Raw genomic sequence first — 25,081 nt, forward strand, 5'->3', positions numbered from 1 at the left:
GCACTACCCATTCTACTATATGTGCCTGGGTTTTTTGTGTGTGTGTATTTGTGGTGCACTAATAATAATAATTACAATGACAGATTGAAATAATTCAGTCAGCACTGTGTGCGAGGGGGTGGAAGCAGCTCTTCTAGTGATGTATCTCTTGCATTTATACCAATATCGCTTGCATTTCTCACCCAAACGACGTTAAAGTCGGCACTGCCAAGCTTGATGCCTGTCAAGCAACACATTGGACACTTATCTTATTACCAGGCAACCAGACATTCCTTGTATTTATATATATATGTGTATGTATATATGTGTATGTACATATATATATATATATATATATATATATATATATATATATATATATATATATATATATATATATATATATATATATATATATATATATATATATATATATATATATATATATATATATATATATATTAACATTAGGGTACAGCGCTGATATAAACTTCAGTAGTTTAAGCTTAGTTGTATCTTGACACTACTTGTGGATCACGAATGTGCTCTGCTGAATAACAAACACTACACTTTGAGTGACACCTGGTGGTATATATGAGCCATTGCATGCAGACTGGACGTGTATGGATCCTTGTCATGACTGACAGTATTGAGGATGATTAAAACCTGCCTCATTCTGGGGTTCTTTTTTGATTCAAGAGATCCATATTGGCTGTGTTAATAATCAGGGCAGAGAGACGTCAAGGAACGTGAGTCCAATGTGAACATGAGCTCCGATGAATGTCTCTGTCCTGCCTGGACAGTGCTGTGTTAGCAGGAACCTGAGCACCGTATCGGCTGATGAAGAGATGATTGTCTTTCGTATTATCTACATGACTTATCAACACTATAATTAAAATAGCAGTCATAAAGCACAACATAGCACACATAATTATTAATTACTTTGACTTGGAGATAAGGTCCTGGTACTGATTGCCTTTATGGCGTGAGCTGAGCCGTCACCAAGGTTGTGCCCTTTGACCGAGTTGTTGATTGACAAACTGAGCTCGACACTTCACACTTCTGTGGGTGTTTCCAACAAATATAAAGGAGTAACACTCCAAGGATCACATTCACACGCCTGAAAGTGAATCTGGCAGAAGATGGAGACTGTGAAAAGATGGAGGTCAGACTGGAGGTTCCCCACCACTTTGCTGTGCATCTATGGATTCTTCAGCACAGTCAGACCTCTGGAACCTTTCCTCTTCCCATACTTGACTGGGCCAGACAAGAATCTGACAACAGAGCAGGTACAACTTGAGCAAAGCTAAACACTTGACTTCAGCACAAGCTAAATAACAGGTGAAGTCCAAAGGTCACATTTTGAAACATCCATTTACTCATGTCATTTTGTCACTGTCATGTGCAAACACCAGTGTTCTTTCAGATATGTTTGGCATATTATTTATGTTGCCTGAATAATAAAGTGGATCACACACACTCAGAGTAACATGCAATTTAATATAAACAGTTTAGAACTGGTGGTAAAGCTCCAGTCAGGAATGTAAAATCTTATCATAAAGCAGCACGGTTTCTGTCTTTTTCTTGTTTATTAACATTCAATCATGCTTATGTTTCTCCACCAGGTTAATAATCAAATTTTCCCAGTGTGGACATACTCCTATCTATCTGCACTAGTGCCGGTGTTCTTGCTGACGGACTGGCTGCGGTACAAGCCGGTGGTGGTGTTCCAGTGTGTCGTGCTCTTCATCAACACAGCAATGCTGCTGTGGACTAAGAGTGTACCAGCCATGCAGGCCATGGAGTTCTTCTATGGCGCAGTGACAGCCAGTGAAGTGGCCTACTTTTCCTACATCTACAGGTCAGGTACTGAAGGTCCAAAGCACATGACACCCGTACATGAGAGTTGAATTAATTCTGACCTTATGACTGTCTTTTATTGTAGTGTGGTAGATCAGAAGAGATACAGGAAGGCCACATCTTTCTGCCGCAGTGTCCAGCTCCTAGGGTACACAGTGGGCTCTGTTCTGGGCCAGCTTCTTGTCAGCTTCAACCTGTTGTCCTACGACAACATCTTGGTGTTGACTCTGGTTCTCACCACCATCGCTCTCCTTGATTCTTGCCTCCTGCCAATGCCACAGCAGAGCATGTTCTTTCATCGCAGGCGTCCTGGACAGAACACAGCAACAGAGGGAAGAAGAAGCAGCGCAGATGGGACAAAACATGCACGCATATCAACAATATCCCTGGAAGGAATGAGAGGTGAAGAGGTGGACAACAGCAGAGAAAGAGGGGAAGCTGTGAGCGAACAGAGAGAAACTGGTCCTCAGGCTGTGGACTTTGTTGAGTCAGATGGCGCAGAAAGCTGCACCAAAGTTCTCCTTCAGCTGTGGAACGATTTCCGCCAGTGCTATTCCTCCAGACAACTGCTTTACTGGTCAGTGTGGTGGGCAATGGCCACCTGTGGCTATAACCAGACTATCAACTATGTACAGGTCAGTTGTAAAGCCAACATACAAACACCAAGTGCAAAGCAAATTGTGCCTTTTCTTACTTCAAACTGCAAATAATCAAATGCAGCCCCTGAAACATGTAAGTGCAACATGTAATATACTGTGCAGGTGCTGTGGGAGCATGTGGAGCCTTCACAGAACTTCAGCATCTACAACGGAGGTGTGGAAGCAGTGTCCAACCTGATGAGTAAGAATTATGAATTTTCAGTGTAGAATACATGTGGGAATGGAGTCATTTATAAGTAACATATAATGTATGATGCTCCCATTGTTATGACCATTACATAGAATTCACTGGGCATTTTTGACACATCTCAGCAAATGGCAAACTTTTGAGGTATCACATTCATTTAGTCATACCACTACAATAATCCTAATACTATATGGATGTGTTTTTGCAGGTGCAGCTACAGCCTATGGTATAGGCTTCACTGAAGTGAGATGGGAGAAGTGGGGAGAGCTGGCTCTGGGTGGATTCTCTGGATTGGGGGCAGGTGCACTTTTCCTCATGACCTTCATCAACAACATATGGGTCTGCTACATCAGTTACGCCATTTTCAAGTCCCTGTACATGCTTCTGATAACAATAGCCATGTAAGTATGTGACCTTATTACTATTTACTGTGCTTACATTTCATCACGATTGGGGGAAAACGTATTATCTTTAATGCAGGTACCAGATTGCAGCAGATCTGTCAATGGAAAGATATGCACTTGTGTTTGGAACAAACAACTTTGGAGCGCTGGCTCTACAGACCATCATCACCTCTGTCGTGGTTGACAGTGGAGGATTGGGCCTGGCCATCATTCCCCAGGTGGGCAATCTGATCAGATAATATACAGCAGACGTGTTTACACAACTACTTAACATCATTTTAAACTCTTTTGCAGTTCACAATATATGCCAGCTACTTCTCATTCATCGCTGTCCTTTTTTCCCTCCGGGGGCTGTTTACCATTTGGAGAGCACGAAGACACAAAACTCAAACTCCTCCGGACACAAATGAAAATGTAAAGCTTTGACAAACACAGGACCTGAAGGGCATTGGAAGCTGCAATAATCACTTTAGGCTTTAGGTCCACACTGTGTCCGCACAACAATTTGAAACCAAAAAATAATTAATTACTGATCTCAACGCCATGAATACAGATCTTTTCTTTATACAAAACAAATATACAAAATGTCCATAGATCCATAAAAATTAATGATTTGGTCACTTCTTACTTAAAATTCATTTTAATATATATACTGTATATATATAATGTATATATTTACACATTAACTTAAATTTTTTATACCCAAAGCAAGTGGTTTTCAGTTCCTCTTCCATTCTTGTTACCAACATATGAATATGGTTAACTACAATTGAGAAGCACTGTGACGAGGGCCCTCCATCAGTCAGGTAGGGGATGGCAGAGAAAAGAGTCAATTTTCCATGATGCATCATTCCTCCTCTTCTATGTCTCAACAATAGAATATGCATTGTTTTGTGAGAAATTAACAGATTCTTTACAAGTATGGTTACTGGCAGTACCCATTGGATTTTCCAAGCAATGTCTCTGTCTTAATCTTGCATTAGATACAAATACTGATATGCACAAAGAGCTAATTTCCTAAATGAAAAATGTACAGAATTGCAGTATAATGAATGGAATATACTATTTGCAATAACTTAAGTTTTCAGCCAGTTTGATTATACATTGTGGCTCAGTAAAAGCCAGGCCAGATCACAGGTGAAATGGAGAGGAGGGATCAACCTCTGCACACACCATCACTTTGTTTTGTAGCCTTAGGTAGTGTCAGCAGGACTTATTCACCTTATTCCACTGTTGACAAACTCAATATAAAAAAAAGAAAACAAAGTCTTACAAACATTGTGATTTTAAAGCTACTTTTTGAAACAAAAGAGTGCGAGCATGCCAGTTGTTGACCCTGTAGTGCAGCTGATTGAACGGAATGCTATAAGAAGGGATTTGTTGAAGAGCCTCCTGCTGGATACTGTGCAGATGGACCCGAACCCTGGAAGGAAAAGAGGAGAAACAAATACACAGTTACAAATCCACAATCTGCAATACATTAATAAAAATCATGTCAATATTTTACTCAATCGCTTTTTATTTTTACTGAAAGTGAAAACAATGTAGTCAATGATTTATTCAAAGCTAAATAGGAGGAATAGTAATGATCTCTAGTTAACATTACTCTAAACTTAATTCCACATGTAGCCTTGTTACTAACCAGGAATGGGTTACTGGAAACCATAGGTCCGCCCACTGCCTGACCAAAAGGAATCACAGCAGGCTTGGTCTGGCCAAAGGCTGGAAATCCTCCACCTAAAAGACATGCACATAGTCAATAATGTATAATAGAACAACTAATTGGTTTCATTGTAATTTATGTAAGGCTGAATTTAATGCTAATCAGACTAAATGTCGGATCTTGAAACATATATACCATTAGGTTGCTGGGGATAGGCAGGAGGCTGAGGATAAGGAGCCTGGCCTGGAAAGGGTTGCTGGAAGGTTCCACTAAAGCTGGTGGGAAGGTTGAAGCCTGCAGGATTCCCAAATCCAGCAGGCATACTCATGGAACCTGTCCCAAATGATGCTGCAAAATAGCAAGAGAGCAACAAGTTTAATTAATACAAATTCATCACATTAAGCAATACCTAAAGAGCGACAACATAACCATTAACATGGCTCATATCAACAGCTTGTACAGGGGTACTGTACTGCAGTAACCATGCTTTACAACGCAGTCAACAATGAATTAAAGTAAAAATAATGCTACAGCACATCAGGGATTAGAAATAAATTCTTATTGCAATTTGTTCACCTGTTTTTTTTAGAGGTGATTTGATGTTGTTACACTTTCTGTCCAGTAGATGGCAAAAATAGAAAACTACTAGTATGTTGTGAAGAAGGATTAGAGTAACCTCAAAGATTGCACATGGCTATAGTTGACAACATGCCACAATAAAGAAGTTGGTTGTGGAGCCGATTGAAAGTGAAAGAAATTAAATATCTGGTAAAAAAAAGGTGCTACAGTCAATGCCACAGTGAATGACTGGGAGTTAACTACTCTTATTAGCAAAGGTCCAGGGGATAAGAGTAAGTCACATCTCATGGTGAGACGTCAGAATGTAACAAACAGAGCAGAGAGATTGGTTCAGCTGAACTGAGCAGCAGCAGAGCAAAGCTGAGCTGCCCAGACTCTGTCACCAGGCCACAAGCCACAGCCACCAGCCCCAGGCAAAGCCCAGGCTACACCATTAGCCACCAGGCCCCAGCAGCAGCAGGCCTCTGAGTTTTATGTAAGATGCAACCTAAAAGAAGTGTTGTCACTGATGAGGAAGTGGAATAGATAAAAAAAAATCACTTAACTTCATGCCAGAAGTGATAACGGTTTCAAAACAGTAAAAGGTGATTATGGATTTAATGGGAGAGATTAAAGACCTTAGAAGGCAAAATGAGAAGGAGAAAAAAAATCCTTTGGAATGGTGTCAGATCTTGAATAATATTACAGGATAAGTGATGTGATAGTCAGTCAATGTCAGATATATTGATGTCTCTAAAAAGGCAGGGAGGAAGATGTTGAGTAAGGCATTGTTTATGAGATGTGGCATAAAATCAGTATTAAACATTTCTACTCCCACTTACTAAAAAATAAAATGACCACATCATCCAAAACCCAAAGTGAATTTATGTCCAACTGTACTTTACTTAGCCTGCAGCTCCTTTTAAATTCCTCATTATTTTTCAAGGGGACAAAAACATTTATATATAAATAAAGTCCAATTAGTCATAGCATTTTATTCCACGGGTAAAGGTTCAGCATAGAGATCTCCTTTAGTAGACCCACGTATTTTAAACTAAAGCTAACCCATTCTCCTATATGGTGAAATATTTATTGTATTATTATTGTTTTTTTCATTTGCATCATGACACTACGATTACCCATTCCAACATTTTTCCTGATACATTACATCAGGAAAAATGAGGCACTGCCAGAGAAAGGTGCATCACAGCAAAGGGGACACAGAGTGCACAAGGGAACGTACCATAGGTAGGAGGGTAAACCTGCCCATGAAGAACCCTAACGCCTGTCCAGAATGGCAAAATAAATCAGACAGACCACTTACATTACAAACTAACAAACACAATTTTACACTGCCAATGCTAGTGTGTGGTGAACTAGCTGTGCTACACAGTCACACACACATACAGTGCTCACCTGCTGCTGCTGCTGCTGCTGCTGCCACAGATGCTGCTCTACCATTACTCTGGAATGGGTTGGTGGGAGGCGGTGTAGGGGCCATGCCAGGAGCCATAAATGGATTAGTTGACTGAGCTGATGGAGAGACGCATCAAGTCACCAAATATCAGTACACAGATTGAAACACAACAATGATGTAAAAACAAAAACATCGACTTGTGAAGGATCTATTGATGTCCATTGTCAGTCCACTGCTCTCTGGAACACTACATTTATTTACTCGATGGCCTCTTCAACATTAGTGTTCCTTAAAACAGATCACCGTATCATTAGCCACCAGAAAACAACCTGTGGATTCACTCACCTCCAAAACCCTGAACCATGCCAGGCAGAACCTGCTGAGTTTGTGCTTTTGACACCCCAGTCTCTGAGCCAAACACACTCCTGCAGAGAAACAAAAACAACACATCAACCCACTCAGGAAGGCAGTAGATAAAATTAAAAACCAGAGAAAACTTCATTATGTTATATGAAAGGGATGTGATTTCCCAGATATGTCAAATACCTTCCATTTGCATATACATGCAAAACAACTTTTCAAATAAGTGAAGTATACCTACAAGTGAATTTGAATAACCTTTTTTATTCTTATTTCTGTCTGGATGATTACCCACACCTGTTCAATCAATTGGCGGCCATTATGCAATTAAATGGTTGGTATTTGGCATATCTGTACAATCATTTTGTCCCGAGGAAGATCCGTACCAGAAAGTGAAACTGAATAAAATGTATGCATAGTCTTACCCTTGTGACGTGCTGGCAGTATTATACACACTGGTGGCAGGGGCTGAGGAACTAAACACAGTATCAAGCTCAGCTAAAGCAGCATAGCGATCCCCCCCAGAAGACATTGCTGGGGGTTTCTGAGGCAAACCACCCACTCCAGTTGCAGTGGCTGAGCTTGTCACCCCTGGAATACCTCCTGCAATAGAAGCAAATAACAACAGAGCTGGGATCATTGTTCCTAAACACGGCTAATCCAGGAGGAAATTTGTAACATTAGAGACACAAGCAAAAGGTCCCGTGATAGCTGCCATTTGCAACCTAATAAAAATAATGGTGAATAAATGTTAAATTATCAGGAAATCTTCATTTTGAAGCACAGAGACACAGTTCAAGCACAGCAGGAGCAAAATAAACTAGTGCCAGCCCAGTGCAATACACACATTACCGAATGCAGGAATTGTGACCGTAATATAAAAGCAAGGAATTGAAGTATGAATGTGTCCTGATACAGACTGGTTATGATTAACCCAGGAGAGGGTCATCTCAACATACAATCAAGACTATGCTAATTTTTATGTCAAAGAATTGGAATTTCGCAGGAGAAAGTGTAACATCGAGGTGCTTTTTCCTGCAGTGAGAAGAAGACTTATTGGGACCTAAATTTGATTACAGACTGTTTTTAGTTGAGGCTGCTTCAATGTTTATCACTTAATTTTGAGACCTATTTAACGGGCTACGCAGGAGAAGTTTACCTTGCTCTGTTTTGGCAGAGCTAAACATGTTATCCAGGTCAGCCAGGGAGGCGTATCTATCAGGAGGGATGCTAGTACTCTGTACAGCATCTCTACCAGCTCCTTTGGAGTTACTCTGGGAGGAGGAACTGAAGGCTCCAAAGTCAGCACTACAAAATTTGGGGAAGGTGTCAAAATTTGCAAAACTGGTATTTGCTAGTCCCCCTGAGGCGCTACCTGTATGAAAGAGAGAGATTTAGAAGTCATAAAGGGGGGGCTTGTATGTTCATTGAGTAATATAAGAAGCATTAAGATCATAAAAAAGGGACCAAAGAAACAGGGGAGTATGGGAGTTTGGGGTGCGATCCCTGCATTATCTGTATAGGATTGATAGCAACAATTTTGTACAACGCTGTACTATGGACCGCATAAAATGTGCATTTGTTTGTGTATGAGGCATATGATTTAAAGAGCAGCCCCTTTTCATGACTCAGTTCATCACCCTACTGTGGATCAAGAAAGTAATAGAAAAACAAACAAAAATCTTTAAGTAATATGGAACGTTACTGCAAATATCAGTCTAGCAAAACAATGATGAATAGACGGTCACTTTACCAGACACAATTGTTACCAGGGAAACAAATCTATGACACATCCATCACAAACTGTATTTTTTTCATAGAGAAAACCGAAACAAAGAAAAATGCAAATGTGTATGCATAAAACACAGCATAGTCAAGACTGCTTAAATCCTAGAAAGCAAATTTTTGGCAACTTAATTTACCAAAATAATCCAAATTATCATCATTTATAAAGTAGATCTCATGACTTCAAGTTGTTGAAGTATTTTAATATAATTAACATCCATGTTCTACCTTGTTCTCTTGGTTTTCTTTTATACTTTGCTCTTATGTCCCTCCATTTGTTTGATTATTAAAAGCTGTTCAGCTTTTTAACCAGTCTCATTAGAGCCATCATTTAGAGTTTCTAAAACAAAAAGTTCTCCATGCTCACACATACATTATATTCAGAAGAATCTGGGAGACTACAGATTAGAGAAGGTGGAAAAAGGGAAAGTTACAAAAGCCCAGAGAAAGACTTACTGTGAGCACCCTGGAGAGGCAGAGCAGCAGCAAACTCACCCACACTGCGGCTGGATGAAAGTACAGTGAACGCTGGCAGCCAAAAATCAAAGAGGGAGGGAGACGGAGAAATGGAGGGACAAACCATGCAAGACAGGGTGGAGGGAAAATAAAATGATGTCAACAAAACCAGAGAAAATATTAAATAAAGAAAAGAAAAAGCATGAAGTCCAAGAAATTCATGTGCTGTTAAAGCAAAGAATTAAGTACACGGGACAGAATGAACAGCTGAGGCCAGATAGCACAGTTGGTGTCTGTGAGACAAGGATTATTTTGCTAAGCCACAAGAGAGAGGGAGGTTTATCTATCAGGCAACAGGCATGCTTAAGTGAAGAAAGTTACCAAAAAAGATCACCAGCAGAGGACACTGTAGTACATGACATCATCCTGAGACCAGGGCTGGGTGGTTTTAGTGTGAATGTATTTGAGTCCCCCCCAAATCAGTCCATCCTTTAAAATGACCAGCTACCCACCTAAGAGTCTCAGGTGGCTGGTCTTTAATCTCAACTGACATTAGACAAAAGGCTAAAACACCCTGAACAGGTATAGATGAGACAATCTGAATTGACAATGGTCATTGGACCGTGAGAGGAAGAAAAAGCACAGAGCACAAAGAGAAGGGCAGAGCAGTTTTGATTTTAAATGATTTGCATGAATCTAATAACTATACAGTGATCTTTATGTACTAGGTTATCATCTCTTAAAAAAACAATTGCTTCAATGTTATTGCATATTCAAAATATAGTAGAAGTTTGATGTTGATTTTTCAGACAAGTGGCTTAATTTTATATATCCTATCCCATTAGAAAAAAAATTGACTTTCAAAAGTCAAACCACAACAATAGATAAATGCTACAAGTGGCACTTAAGAGTTAATGCCTTTAAAAACATAATGTATATTCTCTGTAGCACATTACTTAAGCTCATTGCCTTCAGCACATACAATGGACGGTAAACATAATGTTATTTGTTTAACTCCAGTCAACAGAAGTTTGTTTTCCATTACATAATGTATGAACCAAACTTGCTTCAGTTAAATTTTCTGGTTATAAAACAGGTTCCTTTAAAAATTTAACACTGGATGAACAGTCAGTGCACATATGGAAAGCAGATCATGAAATGGATTTCAACAGTGAAAACACAGAACAAAGTGATGGCTTGACAACTAACATAAAAGACCATGTGATGCATTTCAATAGGGTGTTTTGTTTTGTTTGCGTATATATAAAAAAATAAAATCAAATTCAAAAACCTAATATCTTAATAAGTGATGTGGATGAGTGTAGTTTGTCCTGTGGAGAGAACTTGCTCTACCTGTATTTGAGAGTTGGAATGGGGCTTGGGGTGCGGAGGAGAAACCACCTGATGACCCAGAAGTGCTCCCAAATGCATCAAAATTTGCAAAATCTGCATTTGCGTTGGCATTCTGTGCTGCTGGAGGTGGTGTCAGGATGAAGTGCAGACAGATCAACAAAAGACAAAATGAAAGGATACAATGGATGAGCTAATAATGAAGGAATTGTAAACATGAGAGGCAAAGACATGGATGATAGATTGCAAAACAAAATAAAAACTGATTGTGTGCTAAATATGAGATATTATCATGGAGTGGTGTAAAATAACAATAACTCAGGTTAGCAGCTGTAAATGTGGGAAGGATAGTCTGACATTCACCCTCTCCAATGAAAGGTCTGTACTCCTTGATGGGACCACAGACCATATATACAAGTTGCACATCCGTGCTAATGTTTGCTTTGTGGAGATGCACATGCAGTCACTGCATTAAAATTGAGTCATGGTGGCTCTAAATTAAAATAAAAGGGCATTACTGTCCATGACAAGGAAACACTAATAGCCCTAAGATACAGACATTAGTCATCATGGTGATGTCTGTCTATAGTAGCTCTGAGAAGATTCCTCATCAGATGAGCACTGAAAATTCAGGTGCGGATGAACTTTTAGTAAACAAATGGTTTATCTGGACACCCATTTTACCTCTGGACAATAACACTATATGAACACATTTCGCTTCACATAATGTTTGCTCAGTTTTTTGATAGAAATTCATGTTAGTCTTAATTTCCTTACTTGTGTGGCTGTTGAAATGTGCAAAGTTAGCAAAACTGGAGGTGGTGGCTGCATTGACATTGTGCGGGGCAGCAAAGATGTCTCCACCCAAGTCACTGAGGAGGTCAAACTTCTTTTCATGGAGGTGTTGCTGATGGGTTTGTCCACGGCTTACCACTGGAGACTGGTGAACACAAGAGATGGATTAGGCTTTATCCACATGGAAACAAAACTTTAATTGTACACAGAAAACACCCAGACCGGCTCTAAACGATGTAGCTGGTGCAGTAACACTGCCACAGAGTCACAAGTGTACATTACAATTTATACAATCACAGAAACGGAGACCGAATGCAAGACCAAAAGAGAGGTGGTGCTATGACATCATCGTTTTCCCATAGCAAAGTTATGCACATGGAACCAGCGTTTTGGGAGCCCTAAAATGCTATCTTTTGGAAAACTATAATGTCATAGCCCACCAAATAACACACCTTAAAATATTGTTAGAAGTCAATTATACACTATTTCACTACATGTATCTCACCTGATTCGGCGGGGTGTTCTTGTTGAGGTGAATGGAGGGGGCTGACTCCCCCAGCAGGGATTTAAGTGGTCTAACCTCTGGGGTGCTACTGGTGCTGCTGTTTGAGGAGCCAGAGATGGAAGCATGGACTGATGCCACTGCCTTGGCTTGCTCAAGAGGGACAAACCTAGAAAAAGTTCACATTGTACACATTACAGAAAACTACACACCACATCTACCTTAATATACAGTATATAAAAAACAGTGTCTTACAACTTAACTTCTTAAACCATTTACATTTGTTGGCTAATGGAATTAAGAAATTGTTATAATCTGTGATGCAACAGAACACAACTGGTGTTTTTTGTGTGTATTTTTGGGTTACAGAAGAGAGGCCTTTGTGAGTGAGAATGTCTGTCTGCAGCAAATGGGAGCATGTTCAGACATGCACTGCTCATCCCTCTCATTTTTGTCAGACTTCTGACTTAACACCAAGAGACAAAAAAAGCATTAAACCTAAAGTAATTAAATTGGCAGTTGTATATAGCTACATAGTCTAAATTATTTCCTGAATATCTACTCCATGTGTCACTTAAAGGTCTCAGTTCTTTGTGAAAAAATTTTCATTGCATAAATCAACAGTTTTACAAAAAACAATATTTACAGTTGATGACTAACTCACAATATGACAGGTACTTGTTGGTTAGGCCTGTCAAAAACCCTGCTTTCAGTAGTTTTGGCAGCCAAGTTGCATGGTGTCAATAAAAGCAATGCTTAATCTAGTAAGAATAGAACAAATCTTAACCTAACTCTGTATACATAGCAGGTTCACTGTAATAATCCAACAATGTGTACATTTAAGGAAGGGTATCCAGTGCTGTGCTTGAGGCTAACTGCTTTGAGATGCCTGTGAGAAATTCCAAGCCAGGGAGAAGAAGAACAGAAAACCTGTCTACACAGCACACATAGTCAAAGGACCATTCGTATTGCTGCACTCCCAGCTTGTAAAACTTACCATCGCTTCTTCTCGTATTTGTCTTGAAGGAACTCCTTGACTTTTTGTGGTTCTCTGAAGTCTGGTATTGAGGAGGTTCTGTCATCATAAAGGCCAAGCCACGTCTGTTTACATGCCTGTAACAAACAGGAAAAGAATGGGACTCTTGGTTCAAAACAATGTGCACACATTCCTGCGGTGCAGAGCTTTACAATTAGTTGGAGACCAAAAGACAATTTATTTTAAATATTTGTATCACTTAAATGCACAAAATGGCATGTCATTTAATTGCCAAGTATCTTTTTTAAAAACACTGGCTGAAAATAGTTGAGTAAAAAGATAGTGGGTCATTGTAGGCCTTAGGTTGGATAGCATTCCTACAGTATTTGCAAAGCCTGCATATATACAGTTTTCATGTACTGTATATATGCGATTAGTATATAACGACCTGCACTGTAGATGAAACAACTGTGCTTTTGTTGTGCATACACTTCCGCTGTTAATTGATTAGCTGGCTTTGTTGCACAAGGACATACTCATGCACATTCAAGTTCAATTTGTTTAATCATTAGTTACATTTGAAACACCAGTTGGTAATGAACAAACACAACATTTGTTTTCATTCTCTCCGTCACAAGACACAAAGCAACTCGAATACATTTATAGCAACCATGCATGAAGGATATATCTATCAGCGTCAACCTTGGGTCTCCTGCATGTCTGCCTCCTTGCTATTTTGCTAAAACTTTTAATAGACTGCACTCCCAAGGTGGCATCGCTCCATTTTATACTGCGTTTACCAGAAATGGTTTATGAATGATAATGCACTTTGGTTCTTCTGTGTGATATGCAAACATGTGTTGCTTCTCTAGGCGGTCATGATGGATAAGTGAGTGAGCTAGAACTTGAGACAAACTGATTTTGCACTCCTCAAAAGCGATACGCATTAGTAAAATTAATGAGATGGCTCTACAAGAAAGCACAACTGGATCACTTCTCCTTTTTAATTGCAAAACTCAATTATGACCGATTCTGAGCCCAGACATACTACTGTCAGTGTGTAAAAGGTTAATGCATTAAAACTATTCCATATTTCCAAAGAAAAGACAGAATAACACTATTACACCAGTGTTATATATCATAAAATATCTAAGTATCTAAAAACATTATCTATATATAAATCACACAGATCGTAGTTCTAGTCAATTTTATATAGGGTTCTATGTTTTATTAAATAAAAGACAAAGTTTTACATTTGTCTAATGAGGTATGACTCGTACATACTCGCTATATTTCTATCAAGATTTCTGAGGAGTATTATTTTCAGATTGTTAATTAAAAATACAATAGATGGGATAATAAATGTGGGATTGTAACAGTATAATGCAAGGCTGAACTATATGGAAAAAAAAGAAAAAAGTGAGATATTTTAACCTAATATTAATTAACAAATGTGAAATGGCAGATCATAGGATCATAGGCATCCTTACCTCATTTCCATGTTTCTGTAGGAACTCGATTTCTTGTTGCGTAAAGGTTGTCATGGAGATGGATTTGACTCTGTGGGGTGGATTCAGTCCTCGCCTGTAGGTGAGGAGGCAGAAATAAATAAATACATTTCAACACACTAAACAAAAACCTCATCTGGACTTACTCCAGATGCCACCTCTCAGGATATGGCCATTTAATTAGCAAGAATCTGAGTTGCTGGTGTGCGCTACTGGGGAGAGGAAGACAATTTTATAAAGGGGATTGACAGAGAGAAAAGCTTACAACAAAAGAAAAGGAATCATGGAAGTGGGTGAAACTCTCCTAACTGCTACTGACTGAACTGAGGTTGTCAATACTAAGGTTGCAATAAAAGGCTAAGCGATTCCCTAAATATAGAAACTTCCATTATGGAGGACCACACATTAGCCCTTACAAGCCCTGCTCATTTCCCTGAGCAGGTCACAGCTCATGACGCGTTGGCCCAAATTCAAAATACCTGTAATGGCCTAAAAGAGCCAATCCAAGTCTGCTTGCCTAAATGTTTTATTGGAAGTAAGTAAAAACTTATTCAAGCATTTAGCATTCATCTGAATGCTTTGGCTGCATGGCTGCATGGCTCTGTGAAATTGCTGAGTACTGCAGGCATTAGAATCAAATAAAAGACAATTTATTGTTGATTAAATGTTCAACATAGGATTATATCTGACAATTTTACTAGCAGAGAAAGCGTGTTTAACCGTTAACTGAGTCATACGTTGGTTGAATTGGCTGAATGTGAGAATAGGTTTCAATTTGGAGAACCACTGAAATCATATGCCTCAGCTTATCAATTCCGTTTAACAATGTTGTCTGGTGTTTGTAGAATCGCAAGCATGTAATCTACGCCTGTGGAAATTCAAATACTTCCTGTTGGAAGTACACTTTAACTTTATTAACTCAAAGTGACCACAAAAGGTGACGAAAGGAGTTAATTGCAAAAGAAAAAAACTGACTTTGACAGTAACATCTGCGGAAAGCCTCACGTATACCCTGCAGAACCATTAGGGACCAGTAACCACAATCAACGATGGCAGTGGTATTGATAAAATCTTACCAATGTACATGCCTCTTCAGCTACATTATTAAAGTGTACTGAGGAATATTTTGAAAGGACTTATAACCCAATAGGAATTCCATGTATTTAAATTTAAGGTGGCAGGAAAATAGACAATACAACCACTATAGCCCTCATTAACGTCCAACATCTCTTAAAGTAACTAAAGACTGGGGATGTGGTGTTTTGGTCTGGGATCCAATATTTTATCCATCCTTTCTGCTTTTAAATTCTATGTAAAGTGGTCTGTAAATAGACTGGAATCAAGCTTGCAATCTTAAGACATTAATACTCGATTCACTATTGAAGTGCTTTGATGTTTGATGAAAAATGTTCTGTTTAGCAACATATTAGATAATATTACTGACTTAACTAGCACAGAGAGTAAAGAGAGCAAGCTGGTTCTACATTACATTGCATGTAGCAAGTGCTTAAACTACTCACCTGGAAAAACTATATCAAAACAAAACTGTGCAGTTAAATATATGCCAACATTGAATGAATGCTTACTCCATATGTTAACCTATATCCAAGTAGTGTCTTGCATATAATAAAATACAACGTTTAGTTGCTCAGTTCTGTAAGGTAGTCATGACAACTCTAGGAAATTGTATCCAGTGTCACAATTACAAACAATGTCATACACATACAGGGTCAAATCCTAAAGGCAGTGAAATACTAGACGACACTGCTAAATTATTCACTGTGTTCATCAAAACGTGTTCACATCTCTAGCCTCTATATATATATATATATTTTTTTTTACACCCACTGATCAGCTGACTATACAAAATGTTACAAAAACCACACATTGATAATTATTTCTAATGAAACATAAAGAAACCCTTACTCCATACACCATGTGAGCAGCAAATCAACCACAATAAATAATAGCAATCTATGTCTTTTTCTTAGTTTCAATTTAAAACATTGTACAATAGCTGCATATTGTGGTGTTTTGGCACATTCGAGGTATTACAGTTTTAATTAGTTCTATTCTTAAAGGCAATTTGCATCCAGTTGGTAGTGTATTAACACCAGATAATGCAGCATTTAGAATGTTGTGTTTTTGCTTTCTTCTGGGTGTGTTTTTCAGCACTCTGAGTACAGTAGGTCAGTGATCAGATTTTGCCTCATGAAGATGAAACTAGGTCAGACACAGAGAAAGTGACATAGCCCTTAAGGCTTATATATGATGCAGCATCTCAGTATCCAGTTGTCCAACTATGGTCAGCTAAGACTGTTATTTAGCTTTGGGTTAGTTTATTGTGCATTAAAACCATAACCACTACCTCTCTCACTTAATACAAATTATTTCTGAACTGTGAAAAATCATCCTCAAACTTACAAAAGGAGGCAACTCTTGTATATAATATAACTGTGAGCAATGGCTGTGTTCTGGATTCCAGTCTGTTACTGAAGCTAGCAATGTCCTACAGACCCACACAACCCCAAATAATTCTGCAGAACCAAAGTAGCGACATAATTATAAAAGTGATATAACAAAAGCCCTAAAGCATTGCTAAAATAATTGCAAATGTACTGTAAATGCTCGGCAGCACAATCAGACTGATCCTATATGTGCACTTACCTTCCTTGCACAAGTATGTTTTACATTAAGTGGGTCAGACTGGGTTACCACGTGTCTGTAAATCAGATGTTACAAATGGACAAACGACTCCGGTGTAGCAGGGAGCTAGGGTGTGACGAATAAATTATCTTTTGTAGCATATTTATGATTCTCTGCTGCATCTCCCTCTCTCTCTCTCTCTGTAGTGGGGGAACCAGAGGGGCCGCGGCACTAACATTCTTCATTCAGTTACATTTGTTCCCAATATCAGTAAGACAATTATATGATAACAATGTTCATACCATAACATACTGAGAAACTGGTGTACATGTAACTGTTACTTATTGATGAGGAGAAATACATTAAGACAATAGTTATTTACAGTTTGATTAAAATAACTCTAGTTGCTGTGTCGACATTTACATGCCTACTGGATTGCATAGTGTATCAGAGGACATCATCAGATATTGCACAATAGTTACCATTGTGCATCAGACCAACTAAGCCAAGGGAAAGTCAGTTGATGGCCATACTGTTAGGCAAAGAGACACTGGCAATGTCAAGTCTCAGAGGAGAGGAGAAGCTATGCAGCAGCTTTCATTTTGCTGTTATAGGTTCATACATTGTCCTCTGTCTTTTGCAGTCTCTTCAGCAATCATGTTCAGCACATTTTATCAAAAGAAAAATATATTTCCGCTATCTTACCAGCCATTAGACCAAATTAAAATCATCAGCAATTTGTCACACATGCACAGCTTAACAACTACGACATGCCTTTTTAAGAAATCTCATGCCAGGGAGAGAGGAAACCCAAACACAAAGTTTCAAGTAGTGTGTCTGCAACTTGTCTTAAATGTTTTTGTTGTGTGTGAACATTTGGTGTCAAATGAATGCCACCTCTGTCATGCTTTCACAGTTGCAGGCCTGCTTACTCAGGGACAGATAGGCCAAATGAGGTTATTTCCTGCCATGGGCCATTCTCCAGAAACAGACAATGCAAGTGGTATACCTCCTGGGAAGGTCTCCACCTTAATAAGGAATGTGTTTACATAGCAGATTCCAACTCCACCCATTAAACTACCACAACTATGGTGATAGAAGTGAGTTATGAGGTAGGTAGGCCTGCACATGCCACCATCCCCGGACATGTCATCACCCCTTACTGCATAAATTAAACATTTAAAATACTATAATGTCCACATCTTTCAAATGTTCTGTTAAGGATTTAATCTTCACTAGTAAATATTAAATTAATGCAATCGGTATTTTCTATTTTTACAATTTTAATTGTCGAATATCTTCAATATTGTATCTATAGTAGACATGCGTGTTTATTATTTTTAACTTTACCTTTAATGTCTTTGCTACTGTGACACTGTAAAGATCCTTATTGTGGGTCTATTAAAAGGATTATCTTATATTAGCTTCACTTTCCACATTGAAATTGTAAAACAAAAACACTGCTTTGTAAAACAGTAGCAACTACGAATACACCACACATGTGCAATGTGTATTGATCTACTCTTTTAAATCCAAGATATTTGCCTCTCTAGAATTAAAAGTGAGCAGCAGACAATAACCTCTCTGCCACATCCTGTTGCACATCTAACATCACATGCTGCTGATGTAGCAGCAGTGAGGACATACCACTTCCTGAGCCTACAATCACACAAGGCTTCCTGCACATATCTAACAGACATCAATTCATTCAAACCTGCACTTATCTGCTGGAACATGTTTTGTCTTGATAAAAGAAAGGTGAGAACAAAAGTGAAATTTGATCTAAAACAATAAAATAAGTCAATTAGCTCACATAACAGACTTCAACAGGGTGAGCAGATGGGACATTCACGATGGAATCCCTGCAGACCCACTACAAGTGAAATGGAGGGCAAGCTTTGCCCATCAGGAAGAACACAATCTAATTCTTTCCAATGCTACAGTAAATAACCTTCAAAGTTAAAACAGTTACAAGTGTTTGCACAGATGAAGGTCTTAAACCTAGTCAAACATGAACTGCAACTTAAGCAAAGTGTAAAGGACAGGGACAGGCAGTTTTTAAATTTGTCATACCAGTCATCTGTTCTGTTCAGTCTCTGTTGACCAATAAAACTACAGCGTATGCAGTAAATAATTGCTCTCTAAGCAAAATGACTTTCCTGTGCAAAATTATTAGAATAATCATTCAATTAATTAATCACTCAATCAATCAATCACTCAGAATAATCATAGCTCATATGAAGAATGACAAGATGATTTCCATAAAGCACAAAGGAAGGAAGGGTCAATGCTGACTGAATGAATGAGTGGCCAGAACAGGATGAACAGGATTAGTTTCCCGCTAATAGACAATTTACTCTACTATAATGTTTTCAGTCACAGTAAGATGAGTAAACATAATAATTATGATAAACCAAGGTAATGTTGGTGACTTGCCAATTAATGTACTGTATGGTAGCATGAATTGTTTTTTCAGTGAACCAAATGTTAATTCAGTTAAGAGAAATAAGAGTAATCTTAAAATGTCTTCAGAGAAGTGTGATTATGTGCAGATTAAAACATGTCATTCAATATGTGCAGTAAAACAAACAGTTATTCGAGAATGTATGTATAACTGTATGTTTCATGAAACCCATGAAAAGAAAAACTAAATTGTCCACACTAGATTTCAGCATAGATTTTGCTCTCAATATGGCCAGTATCCATACTGAATATCCACAGCAACCTTTTTAACATGCAGCATTTGAGAGCTGAATTGAGGTAGGACATTTAAGCTGAATAAGAACAAGCTAAATGCTTCACTAATCCCAAATCCCAAGCTACAAATGCTTAGTTACACAGCTGCAGAGCAGTAAGTCAGGCAAACGCTATGCAAAGTCAAACACTCAGCTTAAATGCCGTGGATAGGTTTTTATAGTGCTGTCGACAGTGGGAAAATATTAACATGAGTTAATTTGTGCAAAAGGTTTTAATCAAACAACTAAAAGAGTGAAAGCCATTCTGGTATGTTTTCTGGTTCTCGAGAAAAACATTTTACTATTAATACAATGTAAAAGATTAGAAAAAAGATATAGTATATTGTCAGTGCAGAACACGTGTTCTGAAATACAGCCTTGAAGGAATTACTGAAATGACAAAGGCTCTACTACATACAATGAGAAATAGCTACAGGATAAAAAATACAATATACAATTTTATTTCTACCAATAGAGAATATAAAACTATTTTTCTTTTTTTTCCAAAGATAAAATTGTGGCAGCAAAAACTGGAGAGGGAGACAGTTGGTTACAAATGTTTTGGAGGACAAACAAAGGTAGGCTATTCACATACCTTCATTGGTGCCTTATTCATAGCCACCTAGCTTAATGGGTCTATTTGTAACATTAAAAATGTATAAACATTTATTGGCACAAATTTCATGTTTGAAAAGTGACGCTCCCCTGTGACCTGGGAGTCACTGGACGTATCGTGCCGTACCATTACTCTGGTACCCCAAGGGTACAGAAATTGGAACAGTTGGAGACGGTTATTTTTTCCTAGATATATAATATATTACGTATATAAAATATATCATACAGCTTTTGGGTAAAGTGGTATGGTATAGTATGGTCAGGGTAGCTTAAATATCCCATGGAAATTAAGGCAAAAGCCCACAGTCTATTCTCATACGAAGGTTGGCATCTTTTATCAGCCACAAACCGAGCAGATAAAAAAGAGTTGTTGGATGTCCTCCATTGTTGGAAAAGGTTATGTATAGACTTGTGTGGTACTGTATTATTCCACGGGGCCCAACATTTCTAGAGGCGCCCCTGCATGTATCCGTGTGTCCATATTGGAGGAGAGGAGGTGCAATACCACAACTAATTCAGCTAGACATATTTCAAACGTTGCTTGCAAAAGTTGCGAAAAACTATTCGTACTATTCTCGTCTATTTAAAGTCCTAGCTTACAAGTGCCAAAGAGGTTCACTGGATAACTCTGGAAGCTGGAGTTACCCCAGGTAGTTTGCTAGCTTACTGTGCCCAGCATTAGCACAAGTACCCCGCCCAACACAGCACATCAGGACCATGTCAAAGCCTCTAAACTCACACTGATGATGACACTACCGGGTGACTATCTAACGTAAGCTAGCGGTTGTTAGCTAACTGGCTTGGATCCATCGTTACAATGTATGTGAAGTACACCGAGACGTTACGTTGTGTGCGCCATGTCTAAGCGAAGGTCACCCGGCAACTTAATACTTACAGGATGCCAGAACAGGAGGTGCACACGAAGGAGCCCACAGTCATGTTGGCATAGGTCGGGCCGCGCTGGTCGCAGTCAAAGCACCTTCTGTTGGGAGCCAAACTCGTCATTTCTCTCAGCATCTTCAGGTGTTTCTCATCTTGTTTTCGTTTTGCACTCGCCGCCATCGTTCTCAAAATACAACGGGGAAAGAAAAACGGGATAGAAAGGGGTCACCTAGGACTTAAACAAAGGCTGCGCCTTTTAAACGGTTGCCGACCTGCTCTACGGAGGGAAAAGGCAGGTCGCTCTGTTATCTCGGCGGCCTCGCTTCGCCAAGAACAAGGAGTTTGAGGCGTTGGATCACGTTGTCTAACGGAACTAGAGCTTTATCGCCCCCTACTTCCGCATTCGTTTAAACCCCGTTATAGTACGTATAACGGAATTCTATGGATACCTTGTCATAAATACATTATAACGCATTTATTCCAGTCTTGTTATTTGACTGCATCTGTTAACGTTATTGCAATTAAGAGGACGTGCGTAGCATTAATGTTGCTCTGATATTATGCATGCATTGCTCAGTATGCAATCTTTACAACTTGACCAAGACTTTGTGTGAGAAATGCATGGAAATTTGAATTGCTAAAGTCATTATTTATATGTGCCTTCCATCTCTCAAACTGTAAACATATCTAGTTGAGATCAAGTAATTGTAAATTAAATATCTTATGAATGTTACTTTAAAATGAGGTAATTACACGTATTATTACAAATCGGGCAATATTTTTTTGTATTTGGGTGAAATAACCCTTTAAAAATGTAAAGAAAGTAGTAAAGTATACTGTAGTATTTGGTTGTTAATAAACCTTCAAAATTAAGTCGTTGGTGATTGAGTGGAATAACCTTTTACTTGAAAAACGCTGCAGTTTCTAGACCGTCGTTGGGTGGCACAAACGGTGTTTCCAGCATTGCAGGCACATTACCCGTCTTTAACACAACGGCGTCACCACGCGTGTTGTTATTGTCATTACACGAGACAGGTTAGAATTTATATTTTGCTTACTTAATTTGTGGTGTGTATATTTGTTCAGGGTGGATTTGAAGACGAGTTTGCCTATGCTTTAAAGGAATTACATTACAGTCAGTTTCGTTAGTTGGGAATTTTAAGTCAGCATTGTTTGGGTCACTAATGCCCCCTACATTTTTTTGTCAATTTAAATTTATACATCATAACAACATTTTTATACTTTCTCACATAGGAATTGAATTGAGAGAGCAGATCAAAGGTAGCCTTTGTAATCACTCACAGCTCAAAGGCTTGAGTACTCACATAACCACTTATGGATGACTGTACAACTGTACTTTTAATGCATATGACAGTAAACTACACTAACTGCAAAAATCCACCCTTACCATTCATTTTGTGCCAAAGAAGATACCCTTAATGTATACCCCTCATATTCCAATCCTAACTTCTTCTAGATCAGTTTCAACTTTCATAAGTTAAATTTCTGCACCCTTTGGCTTTGAGAGAAATTGTTTCATGCTCACAAATAGTCTGGACAATCCGCACCTTGTACATTAACAGTCATTTTCCAAAGATTTATGGTGTGTACATAATTTTTATTGAACATAAGCATACCAAATAAATCCAATGGTAAATATATTATATACAAAGACATCTGTTCAACAACACCTTTATAAATGATGTGACGTAGCAGTGTGAGAATTGTTACATCACTAATTGCTGCTGATTGACTGAAATAATGGTTGCTGATGCTGCTGCTGTGGAGAGAAGTCGAATGGTCTACGATTCTCACTGAACCCATAGATTTTTCGGAGAGCCACACGTGCTGCTTCCTCCTCGGCTGCCAACAAAGTCTCCCCTGGACCTTGTGCCAGAAGCTTCTTATCACTGAAAAAATACATAGTCGAAGAGACAAAAAGGTTACACACACACACAATGATTACATACAACCATTAAGACTTTTAATTTACCTGCATCAACAGCAACATACATACCTATACAAACCAACAAAGTATAGTGGCAAGACAGTACTGGCTCCAGCAGATCTAATGAGGCGGGGCTCTGGCAAAGGAACATTCCTCTTAGTAAGCTCCTCCACCAGTATTCCCATTGGGTTGACCACTGTCCACATATCAAACAGGTCCTTTCCTAACAGCTGAGTGACCAGGAAATCCTACAGAGAGGAAAGAAGGTGTAAGGGGGGTGTAAAAAGAAAAATGCTTAATAGAATAATTATTAATTAGAATAATTCCTCAGCCGGTAATTGAGTATACATGACAACACACTAAGTCTCTTACCCTGAGAAAGAAGCCTGCTCGCTCTGCTCCACTGCTCTCCTGTAAAGCTCCAATCACTGCCATGAATGTAGAATGGAGCACATCATCAGGAACAGGGAATTCTCCGCTCATGGTGAGGTCTTCAATGCCAAGATTTCTTGCCACATAGGTCACAACTGCTGAACTAGTAAGGTGCCCTACGATGCTCTCCACCCCCTTGCTTGGCAGGCTCGGGAAACTGGCCCTGCACCAGTCGTTTAGAAAGCTTTTGGTGAAATCTGCTCCCTTTGCACTCAGCTGCATATTATCTTTCAAAAGTAAAGCTGTAGTCTCAGAGTCAATGCCTAATCCCTTTCTCCTCTCTTGCTCCACCTGTAAATAACATGGGTTGATGAAGGCTATTTTCAGAAGTTCCAGGGAGAAGCTCTCATGGAGGCGGTTGCTGAAAGCCTGAACCTCTGCATGGTAATCCCAGAGAGGCTGTTGAGAGCTGAAAGAAAGAAAATATGGAGTTAAATGCCATCCTCTGCACCATGTTTCAAAACTGGCTCCAGGTAGTTTTGCTCTTTAATGTGATGCAGGCCTATGCAGAAGAAAAAAGTTATTGTAACCAAGGTGTTTTTTTTTGCCGGCATTAGTCTGACTGTGAGTAGTATAACTCACAAAGTTAAGAATAGATTTTGATTACATTTTCCGCGGATTTGGGGGTGGAGTGGCTCAGTGGTTAAGACCGGTACCCTATGTGCGAAAAACATCATGGTCGCAATGGTCGCAAGTTCGATTCCACCCCTCGCTGACTGTATTCAATTCCATTGTAAGTCGCTTTGGATAAAAGCGTCTGCTAAATGACATGTAATGTAATTTGGAGGAAGAGGAGGTTTGAACCTAGGGCTCACCATTTTTCTGACATTTTATTGAACGATGAATTAAGAAAATAATGGACAGAATAAACCATTGTCAAAATAATGGTTAGTTGCACCCTTAGATTAAGCTATCAGCAATACCCATTTGTAAGCATGACTGCGAACTATGTCCCGACTCCCGAGCGGTCGAAATACTGAGTAATAACAACCCACAAGCTGCGAAACAAGTCTGCACAGGAAACGCAGAGGTAATGTTTTCCTAATCTAAAACGTCATACGACTTTAGTGAATAAAACCGTTGCACAGCAGTGGCCTTGAAATGCTCTCTAGTGAGCGCTTGGTTTTGTTCACTTTGAGCCTTACCGTGGCTTCGGTGGCGGCGGTCCTTCCAGCTTTAACTTCTTTGCCATGATGTGTGTGTACGCTTTCATCCATCGTTTTTTCTCCCTGACCTGCGATAACGATACGTTTCTGAAGACACGCTGACAATGACTTTTCAATGTTATCGCACCACGATTTAATATGTATCCTGACGCCATGTTGGTGCACCAACAGCGGAATGCAACAGCTAAAAGTGTCCGA

General features: G+C 39.0%; 3 protein-coding genes across 7 annotated transcripts; 1 reads left to right on the forward strand and 2 right to left on the reverse strand.

The window, feature by feature from the left end:
- Positions 1-475: 475 nt before the first annotated feature.
- LOC122773336 (thiamine transporter 1-like) lies at positions 476-4,595 on the forward strand. The gene is made up of 7 exons (XM_044031946.1): positions 476-1,268; positions 1,605-1,840; positions 1,925-2,474; positions 2,601-2,679; positions 2,894-3,086; positions 3,166-3,307; positions 3,384-4,595. The coding sequence occupies exons 1-7, from the start codon at positions 1,122-1,124 to the stop codon at positions 3,513-3,515; spliced, it is 1,479 nt and encodes a 492-aa protein (XP_043887881.1). The 5' UTR covers positions 476-1,121; the 3' UTR covers positions 3,516-4,595.
- Positions 4,177-21,696, reverse strand: agfg1a (ArfGAP with FG repeats 1a). Of its 5 annotated transcripts, none has more exons than XM_044031942.1 (14): positions 21,351-21,696; positions 14,442-14,535; positions 12,973-13,088; positions 11,979-12,144; positions 11,456-11,618; positions 10,682-10,798; positions 9,329-9,400; positions 7,513-7,690; positions 7,073-7,152; positions 6,727-6,843; positions 6,554-6,595; positions 4,948-5,100; positions 4,732-4,826; positions 4,177-4,512 (listed from the first exon to the last, which is right to left on the reverse strand). In XM_044031942.1, the coding sequence occupies exons 1-14, from the start codon at positions 21,515-21,517 to the stop codon at positions 4,453-4,455; spliced, it is 1,620 nt and encodes a 539-aa protein (XP_043887877.1). In that variant the 5' UTR covers positions 21,518-21,696; the 3' UTR covers positions 4,177-4,452. The 5 variants fall into 5 exon arrangements, with proteins under 5 accessions (XP_043887877.1, XP_043887876.1, XP_043887879.1 ...); XM_044031941.1 differs by having other exon boundaries at positions 10,682-10,801; XM_044031944.1 differs by lacking the exon at positions 9,329-9,400 and having other exon boundaries at positions 10,682-10,801.
- A 1,238-nt stretch (positions 21,697-22,934) lies between these two features.
- Positions 22,935-25,077, reverse strand: mrpl44 (mitochondrial ribosomal protein L44). The gene is made up of 4 exons (XM_044032428.1): positions 24,863-25,077; positions 23,658-24,126; positions 23,355-23,533; positions 22,935-23,247 (listed from the first exon to the last, which is right to left on the reverse strand). The coding sequence occupies exons 1-4, from the start codon at positions 25,036-25,038 to the stop codon at positions 23,073-23,075; spliced, it is 999 nt and encodes a 332-aa protein (XP_043888363.1). The 5' UTR covers positions 25,039-25,077; the 3' UTR covers positions 22,935-23,072.
- Positions 25,078-25,081: the final 4 nt, after the last annotated feature.

The sequence above is a fragment of the Solea senegalensis genome, linkage group LG8 (assembly GCF_019176455.1).
Source record: "Solea senegalensis isolate Sse05_10M linkage group LG8, IFAPA_SoseM_1, whole genome shotgun sequence".
In the NCBI taxonomy this organism is placed as follows: Eukaryota; Metazoa; Chordata; class Actinopteri; order Pleuronectiformes; family Soleidae; genus Solea; species Solea senegalensis.